At 58.7% G+C, this 10,815-nt stretch overlaps 1 protein-coding gene across 3 annotated transcripts; it reads left to right on the top strand.

The window, feature by feature from the left end:
* The first annotated feature begins 3,202 nt into the window (after positions 1-3,202).
* Positions 3,203-9,737, top strand: NSUN5 (NOP2/Sun RNA methyltransferase 5). Of its 3 annotated transcripts, none has more exons than XM_039508465.1 (10): positions 3,203-3,319; positions 4,302-4,424; positions 4,514-4,685; positions 5,124-5,232; positions 5,674-5,812; positions 6,567-6,682; positions 7,643-7,821; positions 8,055-8,259; positions 8,619-8,777; positions 9,369-9,737. In XM_039508465.1, the coding sequence occupies exons 1-10, from the start codon at positions 3,275-3,277 to the stop codon at positions 9,484-9,486; spliced, it is 1,365 nt and encodes a 454-aa protein (XP_039364399.1). In that variant the 5' UTR covers positions 3,203-3,274; the 3' UTR covers positions 9,487-9,737. The 3 variants fall into 3 exon arrangements, with proteins under 3 accessions (XP_039364399.1, XP_039364400.1, XP_039364398.1); XM_039508466.1 differs by lacking the exon at positions 3,203-3,319 and adding an exon at positions 3,547-3,618; XM_039508464.1 differs by lacking the exon at positions 3,203-3,319 and adding an exon at positions 3,547-3,732.
* The last annotated feature ends 1,078 nt before the right edge of the window (positions 9,738-10,815 follow it).

Here is a 10,815-nt window from a genome sequence, read left to right as displayed (position 1 = left end):
ATACAGCTCCTCTGAACCCAGTGGGACTTCTGTGTCTAAAACCCCTAGGGGGCTTTGAAAATCTCAGCTCCAGGCCAGAGAGTGCCCTGGAGAGGCCCCACCCCAGACTGTATCCCACGCGAGGCCTGGGGCTCAGCTCCCCCAGACCCACGGAGGGAAGGTTTCACCGCGGGCGTCCCCTGTAGCTGCCCTGGGAGAGTCACTCACCTCTGGAGCCGCCCTCATCTGCTGGGAGGCCACAGCAATGAGGCTGCCGATAAGTCCTGCCTCCATCCCCTGCTCCAGCGGCACAGTCCTGAGGCCCTCGTATGCCGCCACCTTCTGCCCAACAGACACCTGGGGCGGAGAGCCGAGGGGCGGGGGGAGCTCAGTGGAAAGTGGCCTGTGGCTTGGGACACGGAGCCAGCTCCCAGGGACGCCCGCAGGACTCCAGTCAGGCCAGGAAATGGTGGCATGTGTGAAGCTGGGCTGGATTCAGCTCCCACTTACTCCAGGGACCTCTGGGGACTCCCTGCGGACACCCCTGAATTACGGGGATCAGGGTCGGGCCCTGACTGCCCAACACCTGGCTCTGGGCCATGAGGAGCTCGGGGATAATGCACCCACATTCAAATCAACCCCTTTGGCCACTGCCTGCTGCCTGTGCCGCTGGTGTGAATCCGGAGTAGCCCCACTGGAGTGCATGGAGTCACTCCAGATTGAGCGGCTGGAACCCGGAGCAGGATGTGGCCTTTTGTTTCTAAAGCTCCTTCCATGGGGGAGACTCGAAGTGATTTACAAACACAGGGACAATCCCGACTCTTCTGACACCAGCAGCCCACTGGCTCCAACTGCACGGCTGTCAGCAGGGCGGGGAGCAGCGTTTGGTCCTCCTCTGTAGGGGTCACTTCACCCGCCACTGAAGTGCGGCCACCTCTGGGGAGGACAAGCACTGTTTAACTGCTCACAACAACACAAGGCAGAACAGGAAGTGTCCTGGCGAGACACAGTGCTTGGGGGCATTATCCTTTGATGTAGGTCAGCTGACCGGCCACCTGGAGACAGACAGGCCGGTGTGTGACTAAAGGAGCTGCCTTATCTCATCCTGCTGGAGGATCTGGACTAGGCGGGAGGCCACAGCAGCTGGCTGGACCCTGGCTGCCTGCATGATGCCTGCCACGATGTCCTTGTGGCCTCCCTCATCTGCCAGCCGCAGGAGGTTGGAGATCTGATGGGGCACACCTGCAGAGCATTGACATGAGGCATGCAGCTGGTTATTACCCCCCACCCTGGAGCTGCCTGGGGCTGGGAAGGGGCCAGCATTCCCCTGGTAACTAAGGGGCAGGACCTGAGTGAGATCTCAGCTCAGCATCACTCAGGCTCTCAGCTAGAGATAGGCCTGGACAGTGACCTGCCCTCAGACACGCCCAGCTCTGGGTGAAATGGAACCTCAATCCAAATTGACCCTGCACTAGGAATGGGCTCGGTTCCCCCCAAACAGCTAAAGCCCAGGGGTGAGTCTGACCCGATTCCTCCCTCACTCCTCATCCCAACCGGACACCCAGGGCCAGATCCCGCTGCTTTGGGCAGTTGGAAATTCTCCTGCCCTGGTCGCTGGGTGTCCCTGGGCTGGGCAGAGGCCACTCCGTGGGGTTGGGGACCAGGGCCTGCAGTGCACACGATGCCCTCGGCAAGGGCAAGAGAGGACAGATGGTTCCAAGATTCCTTTGCACCCATAAGTGCTAGAAACCAAGTTTCTAGCCAAGCAAAAGCCAAGGCTTGGGGCAACTATTGCAAAGTAGGGGCCCCAATTCCTGGCACACGCAGGGCCCTGCCTCTGAGATGGGATCCAGAGGGTATCCCTAAACCAGCTGGGGAGCAAAGCAGGAGAGACCCTGCCTCCTGCCCTGACCCCTCCTGATGTCACTTCTTGGAGTGGTTCCTCTTACCTCCACGGGGCTGTCCCACTGCATCAGCCATTCCTCCTCCTCCACTCCACACTTCGTACATATAGATACTTGGTCAGTATCACTGGCTAGTGGTGAGTTCAGAGAGTTTCTCTGCGTATCACAAGGGGGAATAATTACAGATGGGCTTGAGCCAGTGCCCCTGACCCGAGCACCTGAATGGTGGAGACGTTTGGGATCCAAACTGGGATCTGGCTCCAAGTTTCATGGTTCTCCCTTTTCTCTGTAATGGATCAAATCAAAACCCCAGATCCAGACACCCCCAAATGCATTATGGGCTCAGTCCAGTCTGGAGTGGGCAAGAGCTCATCACACAAGAACCATGATCACAACTGACACAGATTGACTCCCCTCAAGTCAGCACAGAGGCAGAACACCCCTCTTGCCCCTAGAGGGTCCATCCAGGGTGGGGCTGAGGCACACTGACAGGGCATCAGGGCAAGACTAGACTTCCCCTGCTGCTTCCCACTGAGTCACCCACATGGATCCTCAGCACTGAGACGAAACAGGCAAGCAACAGCTCCTGTCTCTCCTTGGAGACCTGCCCTGACCCTGCTGTGAACATGGGAGGGGATACTGGCTGTACACCAAGCCTAGGAATCACTTCCATTCCTACCCAGCCATCTCTCTGATCTAACCTATCCAATCACCCCATCCATCCAATCAACCCATCCAATTCACCCAGCAGTTATAAGGCAATAGAATTGATTTTTGTGCGTCTGGAGTGGTGGACCAGGAATACTTGATCTTGAAGGGTGAGTATGTGCAGGGAGAGGGAAATGTTCTTTGCTTTAGGTTGTAACACAGTTTTCAATGCCCTCCTCATGACCCTCCTGATTGCCTTTTGTGACTCTTCCTGGGGACTGGACCCACCCATTGAGAAATTCTGCTCTAAATTAACATCAGGTAAGACCTTGTTAGGTCCACCCACCTCAGAGCTGCTCAGATGGGGAATCTCATTCAATTCATAAAGTAAACTGGACAGATCAAAGACTCCAACTTTTCAATAAGATCTTTTAGATCTCACCTTTATGCTCCTAATCAAGAGTCCCAGCAATATGGACTCAGGCTGCCAACCTGAGAAACTTCAGACCTGAGTGGAGACACCCACCTCAACTCAGGGGCAGGAAACCCAGTAGTTTGGAGAGCAGGACTTAACGGATATTAAGATTGTGCCCTGGATATTGAATGACAAATCTGCCACTCTCCGACCATGGCCACTGACAGCAACTTGTGACCACACTGACCAGTATTCAAAAGCCTTCAACAGAGTCAGAGGAAACAGAGAGAAGTTCCCGCCTTGCTGCCTGAAACGCAAAGCAAGAGTGATGCCAGGTCTGGCCTGTCCTCGGATCAGAACCCTAGACTGGCAGGTGAGCCCTGCGGGGAAATGACTTAACTAACCGGTGTTTCCCCCGCTCACTGACAGTAACACAGACAAGACAAGATGGAGCCTTTGACGGACCAGGTGCCCGTTGTTACCCACAATGCGCCAGGCCAGGCCCCAGCGCGCGGTGCCCGCGGTTACCCACAATGCACCGGCTCGCGCGCATGTCCTCGCCGATCACGCCCCTGTCGCACGGTTCGCGGGGGCGGAGCGGGGCGGGGCCTCGCGGAGCGGCCGTGCCGGAAGTCGGTCCCGCTGGCTGTGGCGCGTGGGTCGCGCTGCCGGGTACGGGGGCCGGGCCGGGCCATGGCGCTCTACAGCGCGGCCGCCTCTGTCCTGGCCGGGCTGCAGCGCCGGGACGGCGCCCTCAAGACCCTGGTGTACAAGAGCCGCTTCCAGGTAGCGGGGCTGGGCCCAGCCCCCTACGCCGCCCCGCTCTGGCGTGGGGTGACTGGGGGGCCGGGCCCGGCTGACAGGGCTAGGGGCAGGTGTTGGCGGCAGAGCCGGGCAGGGGGGGCTGGGCCCCCTGGCTCAGAGGGCTGGGGGGCAGAGCTAGGCGGGAGTTGGGGATATTGGGGGCAGAGCCAGGTTGGGGGGCTGGGCTCACAGGGCTGGGGGCAGGTGTTGGGGATATTGGCGGCAGAGCTGGGCAGGGGGGGCGGGCCCCCTGGCTCATAGGGCTGGGGGCAGGTGTTGGGAGTATTGGGGGCAGAACCAGGTTGTGGGGCTGGGCCCCCTGGCTCAGAGGGCTGAGGGGTAGAGCTAGGCGGGAGTTGGGGATATTGGGGGCAGAGCCAGGTTGGGGGGCTGGGCTCACAGGGCTGGGGGCAGGTGTTGGGGATATTGGCGGCAGAGCTGGGCAGGGGGGCCGGGCCCCCTGGCTCACAGGGCTGGGGGGCAGAGCCAGGCGGGAGTTGGGGATATTGGGGGGCACAGCCAGGGACACTCACCGGGCCTGTCCCCCACAGAACGTGAAGCAGCTCTATGCCCTGGTGTCAGAGACCCTGCGCTACTCACCTGTGCTGGACTCCATCATGGACGGGGCTGCCCTGCTGAAGGCTGAGAAGAAGCTGCCCCCACACCTGGCCAAGGTAAGGCCTGGCCCTGGCCAGGCTGTCTCGGGGGGGATGCTCTGGGCTGGTGGCACTGGGCTGGCCTGACCCACTCTGTCTTGCTGCAGGTGCTGGTGTATGACCTGCTCTTTGGCAAGGGTCTGAAGTGCGGGGGCCGCTGGAAGGTGCTGGTGCTGAAGCACCGGGCCCGGCTGCAGGCGGAGCTTGCCCGTCTCAAGGTGCGCAGGAAGGTGAGCTGCAACGAGGATCTGCTGGCAGCCACAGAGGGGGTGATCCAAGGTGAGTGTGGGGGCTCTCTCCAGCAGGTGGGACTCTAGATTGGGAATCCCATTGTGGGGTGAGACCCTGCAGGATTCCTATGCTCACCTCTGCCTGGATGGTGGGTTGTGACTGCTTCTGCAGTGGTCGGGTGTGCTGTAGTTCTTGGCTTCTTCAAGGCTATTCTCTGTACTTGTGCCATCATTTCACTAGGGATAAAGGTCATGTATGGGGCAGTGATTTCCAGGTTCATTCTTTAGGGCATTGGGTCTGTTTGCGCTGGGCTTCTGGTTAACCTGTGACTTAGTAAATGGACCTGCAGACTGGGCTAGGTCTGACCTGATCTGTCTCTTCCATCTCTATCGGATGCTTGGAACCAGCTGGAGTATTCTTGTATCTCAGGTGATTTGGGAAAAGGGATTGTGTGTGTGTCTAACCTGTTTGTTTTTGCTTCCCCAGCCCCTCAAGTGCCACGCTACGTCCGAGTGAACACCCTGAAAACTTGCAAGGATGATGTGGTTGACTACTTCAAACGCCAGGGCTACTCCTACCTGGGCAGGGCAGCCAGGTAAAAGCCATTCCTGGCCTGTCCCTGGACCCTGCGCTCTGGTCTTCACTGACCTGCCAAGCTGATAGCCCAGATTGGGGAGGCCTTGCACCTACTGTAGTGACCTTCCAGACAATCAGGGGTTGGCACCACAGGAAGCCATAAGCTTTGTGAAGGGGAGCAGCAGAGCCTTGTGTGCGGAAGAGAATGAGAGGGGTAGGGACACTCTCTTCAGTATTGGCAGTGGATGGTTTGGAGGTTCTAGAGTGATGCTGTCTGCCCTGGAGTCTGCTCAGCTACTCACTGGCCTTGAGATGGGTTGGGGGATGGGCTTTAGTTGGCTCATGAGAAAGGGGGGAAACTGTAGCTGGGCTCTGAAGGACTTTTGAGCTTGGGGGAACCAGGATGTGTGTTCTACTAACCCCGTCTTCTCCTTCCCCACCCCTTGCTGTCTCTGGGTAGAATGGAGGAGCTGGGCTCCCTCTCGGGGAAGCAATTCTTCCTGGATCCCCACCTGCCAGAGCTGCTTGTCTTCCCGCCGCAGACAGACTTCCACGAGAACCGGCTGTACGTCGCAGGGCATATCATACTGCAGGACAAGGTGTGGGGCGCTGGGGCGAGAGGAGACACTGCTGGGGATGGAAGACTCAGGCTAAGAGAGAAGTGCCAGGGGGTGGTTCTGCTGTGGAATGGAGTGGGGTGAGGGGATGGGTGTCACAAGGCTATACAGGAAAGATGAATGTTGGTTTTAGGCCAGAACTCCCACGTACTTTGTAGCAAACTAAAGCAAAATTCTGTGGCTTTCTGGTGCAACAACTTAAGGTAGATCTAAGAAGTGGTGACCTTTAATGCGGCAGAATGGCCTAGATATGACCCTGAAAGATCAGGCAGTTCCCATAGTTCTCAACATGTTGCAGATTTTTGTACTGATGGCTCCTAACTGCACTGTAGAAATTGCCTGGGGCAAACTGGGAGATGCAGGAGGCAGTTCGGGGTTGTGGGATAAGGACTCCAGCTGGGTGTTTCTGCTAAAGAGCAATGAAATAATTAAGCTTATCAACTGTGAAACCTAATGATGCTAGTTAAATGTCAACATCCCGTCAAGACACATGGGAGCAATTTGTGCCAGTCTGAGGCAGCTGGCACTGCATTGGTTACTCTGGGGTGGAAGACTATCTCCATAACCACGAGGATGACAAAGTGGTATTTTTATGGAAGTTTTGATTGCCCAGGCAGGGGTGGATTCTGTGGCTGTGCAGTGACTTAGCCTCATCTCTTCAGACCACTCCCCTAAGTGTCTGTTGGGGAGGTAGGTACTGCAGGAGCAGCGCTGTGACCGGTGGTGTGTCTTCCAGGCCAGCTGCCTTCCTGCCTTCCTTCTGAGTCCCCCCTCAGGGTCCCATGTAATCGATGCCTGCGCTGCCCCCGGGAACAAGACCAGCCACATGGCCGCCATCCTGAAGAACAAGGGGTGAGTATGAGCTGCAGGACGGAGCTGGGTGGGTGAGGGCTGCCTGCTGGTGTGACAAGCCGTTTTCCCAGGGCAGGGCACTGAAGCTCTGGCCTAGCAGCTGTTCGATGAGGAAAGGAGCCTTGGGAGGGAGAGACACATGCTGTCTGTGGCCTCAGTTCTGCTCAGAGGCCTCTGGGTCCTGCGCCAACCTAGGTGTTGATTCTGCAGCTCAGCCTGATTTCTCTGGCAGGGAACATGAGTAGGAACTGCATCCACCATGGGGTTAAAAGCAGGACTACACACAGGAAAGCCTGGGGAGCGGGCATTTTGCCTCTCACATGTGGGAACTGGAAGTTGATGTCAGCTTGTCTTGTTAGCTCTGGCCTTGTCTGAAATCTGTCCGGAACTGGGCAGCGTCTGCGGGGACTGGTGGCAGAGCACCAGCTGGTGAGTGAGGCTTGGGCAACCAAAGACTCAGATTGGCAGCCATTAATATAGAGTCATAGGCCAGAAGGGACCATCAGATCATCTACTCTGGCTTCCTGTACGTCACAGGCCACCAGCACCTGCACACCAACACAACAGCCAGAATGAGACTCGACTGTTCTGTCACGGGGAGAGGATAGGAGGGACCGAGGCGCAGCAGTGCCCAAGGCCCCTGCAATGGCAGGGAAACTGTTAAGATATACCCAGGTGTTCCTGGCAAGTGACCTGTACCCACCCACTGCAGAGAGAGGTGAACCCCCTCCTCCCCAGCATGCTGCCGGCTGTGCTCCGGCTCCTCCGGCAGTGGTGGGAAGGACGTGCTGTACTCCGGGGGGGGAAGTGGGTTAACCGACTTAGGGATGCACTCGGCCAAAACAGGCTTTTGGTTGTCGGAGGTTTTGTGCGTGTCGGGGTGGTGGGCCTGGCAGTGAAGGCAGGGCCCGGTCTGCTGGGTAACGATTCCTGTATTCCTCTTTGGGGCATTACCTTCAGGCAGATCTTCGCCTTTGACCTGGACCCCAACCGCTTGGCCACCATGAGCACCATGCTGGTGCGGGCTGGGGCCAGCTGCTGTGACCTGGCCAATCAGGACTTCCTGACCGTTGACCCCAGTGACCCAAAGTACAGCCATGTGACCTACATCCTCCTGGACCCCTCGTGCAGCGGCTCAGGTGAGGGGTGGGGGCAGGCCAGGCCTGTGCAGTACAAACGGGGATGGTTATACACACCTGGGCTCCCGGTCTGTGAGTCTCTCCAAAGGATACACTGAAGCCAGGGGGGTTGGTGGGGAATAGACCTCCTGCTGCAGAGCCTGGAGCGGGGGGAGCCCAGCAGCTGGGTGATACGGGTGCCTGAATTGGAGCCCAGCTTGTCCATGCTTCTCTGATAGTCTCTTCCCCCCCAGGAATGGTGAACCGGCTGCCAGCTGAGGAGAGTGCCCCCAGCTCGGAGCGGCTGCGGGCGCTGGCTAGGTTCCAGCGCAAGGCTCTGAGCCATGCTCTGCGCTTCCCTGCCCTCCAGCGCCTGGCGTACTCCACGTGCTCGGTGCAGCAGGAGGAGAACGAGGACGTGGTGTGGGATGTGCTCCAGGAGCACGGCACAGCGTTCAGGTACAGACACTTGGGCTCAGTAACCAGTCAGTGTGCGTGGGTGCCCGTGGCGAGATGGAAGTGGAACTGTCCACTGGGTGTGGGATGAGCCAGGCAGCACTGTTAGTATCTGCTCCGTGCGTTTCCTGTTTGAGGGGATGCGGGGGATTGAAGGCATCGTTTGGGGCAGCTCCGAGGCCCAGGGACTTTGGCCAGTGGTTCCTGTGGCAGAGCACAGTGAGAAGAGGCAGGTTCCCCCCTCGCTGTCACAGCCAGCTGGCCAGCCGGGTGCTTAGGCCTCTGGGCTGGTGCCCTGCAGCGGAGCGGGCCATGGCTGGCTGGGTCACTGAGCTTTGTTGTGATCTTGTCCCTGTTCACAGGTTGGTAAACGTACTGCCTTCCTGGCCCCAGCGAGGCCTCGCCACCTTCCCAGGTGCGGAGTGCTGCCTCCGAGCCTGCCCCACAGCGACGCTGACAAACGGCTTCTTTGTTGCCGTGCTGGAGAGACAGCAGGAATGCAACAGCCAGGACTCCTCCAGGTGAGACCTCTGCAGCAAGGGGCTGGGGCTTGCCCTGGTTAGAAATCCTCCGTTCGATGTGGTGTGGGGGGGCTGGCAGCACCATGCCCTGGGCATGCTGCATCTCGCGAGTCATTTCCGGTGTGCAGGCTGTCAGACAAGGCCCCTGTCCTGCAGCGCCTGGGCTGGGGGGAATGGCAGGGGGCAGGATTCCGGAAGAAGTGGGTTTGAAGGGGCTCATTGACCCTGAGGTGAGGTTACTATCTAGCTGTGGGGAGGGGCAGCAGGAGGCATGAGCTGTAGGGCCTTAGGGAAGGACATAGATTGGAGGTGATGGAGAGACAGTAGCTTGGGGTGGGGTTGGGGGGAGATGGGAACAGCAGCAAGGCCTGGCTCAGATTGTGCGGACTCCGAGGGTGGAGCCGGGCAGGAGTCAGGTGCCAGACGAGTGGAGTTGTCGGTGTCGACAGAAGCGAGGCTGGGGAGTGAAGTCTAGTGGCGGGATGGCCAGTCTGCTGGCGGAGCAGCGGGGGCACTGCTGGGTTGGGAAGGTGACTTTGGCCTGCCAGTAACTCATGCTGCTTTGGGCTTTCCTCCGGCTGTTGCTTCCAGCTCCCTTCCTGCCGAGGCTGAGGTGGACAGTGGAGCAGAGAGATCCCAGGATGGAGAGGGAAGGGGCCCTCGTGCTGCTTGCAAGAAGAGGCGGAAGAAGAGCCGGTGTGTGAAATAAGGACTCTTGACGGGAGCTGTGGTGGCAGCCAGGCTTCTGCCAGCTCTGCCTATCCTGTTGCCAGAGCTCGAGGCCCTTGGCTCATTGGGCCTATGCTGCTGACAAGCTTTCCCGTCACGTGGCCGGTCAGAGCAGCACATGGTGCTGTCGAAGGGCGACTCTAACCCGCTGCCAGCCCAGCTGCTGGGGGGCTCTGGCCCAGCAGTGCACCCAGCCTGGGTCAGGGTGGAAGTAAAGCTTTCCAACCTGTTCAGGTTTTGTCTTGAGTGAGTTTCTCTGAGCCCCAGCCTGTGCTGCAGTGCGGGCCCCGGGGACACCACCTGAGCATGGGCTCAGACTCCTACCTGCTCTCTCAGATTGGCTTCTTCATGGGCGTAGCGTACAAACCGGGGACTCTCCGAGCGATCCTTCCGCTCCCCTGGGCCGGTAGACAGGCCTGGGCCGGGCCACGTCGTTTGGGCCTTCCTGTCTCTCAGTCAGGAACTGCTTTCTGGCCACCCTGACATCCGTTCCTGTGAGGGGTTGTCAGCTTTGCCTGACTTACTGGTCTTTTCTGTGGCTGGAGGCCAGCAAAGCCTGTAGGCGAGAGCTGGGCAGCATTGGAGGGGGAGAAGAGACACTACCAGTACCTGGGAAGCAGCACGGCAGCGGGTTGGGGTGAGGAATTACAGCTGTGTCTAGAGAAGCTGGACTCAAAGGGGGCAGCTCTGTGGCTGCTGTGAGAGACTTCTGAAAGCACCACCCCTTTCTCTGCAAGCCCTGAGCAGCCAGCCCCAGGGCAGCCTTGGGAGGAGCAGTTTCAGCTGCCAGCTGACCACCCTCAATGCTTCCCTGCCCCATGCCTGTGTCGAGTTCTGGCAGTGCTGTGCACTGGGCTACCTCCTGCAGCCACCGCCAGCTTCGCTACATGTGAGCACAACGCAGCCCTCCCTCGCTCCAGCAGGGCAGTGCCCGGAGAGAGACGCAGGTTACACTGATGGAAACGGAGAAGGCTACTGCCTAAGCCCCGGCCCACCGGAACCCAGGGAGAGAAACTTTGCTGGGGTGTGGATGTGGGTGTGTTTAGCTTGAACAGCGACATCTGCTCCCTCACAGGGGCTGCCGCGGTTCCAGTGCAGAGGATTCTAGGCTCTCCACAGCCAGCTATTATTTGTGTGCTTATTCCATGGGACGGGAGCTTGCTCCCCTGGCTAAAACGAGCTCCGGGAGGAATTTGCCTGTGGCCGTCTGGCCAGCGGAGTTAAAGGGTTTCCAGAGTTCTGCACAGACAAGACACTTCAAGCCCTGGTTTTTCATTTGATGCCTTGGAGGAGCCTGATTTTCAGCATG

This window comes from Mauremys reevesii, linkage group 20 (assembly GCF_016161935.1).
Source record: "Mauremys reevesii isolate NIE-2019 linkage group 20, ASM1616193v1, whole genome shotgun sequence".
Taxonomy (NCBI): Eukaryota; Metazoa; Chordata; order Testudines; family Geoemydidae; genus Mauremys; species Mauremys reevesii.
This window is presented reverse-complemented; position numbering and strand designations above follow the sequence as displayed.

Excerpts from the sequence above, each read along its gene's own strand:
- NSUN5 (XM_039508464.1), top strand. The coding sequence starts at position 3,640 with ATGGCGCTCTACAGCGCGGCCGCCTCTGTCCTGGCCGGGCTGCAGCGC. Across the intron at positions 5,233-5,673 it reads TACCTGGGCAGGGCAGCCAG|AATGGAGGAGCTGGGCTCCC; the intron begins GTAAAAGCCATT and ends GTCTCTGGGTAG. Across the intron at positions 8,260-8,618 it reads GAGCACGGCACAGCGTTCAG|GTTGGTAAACGTACTGCCTT; the intron begins GTACAGACACTT and ends CCCTGTTCACAG.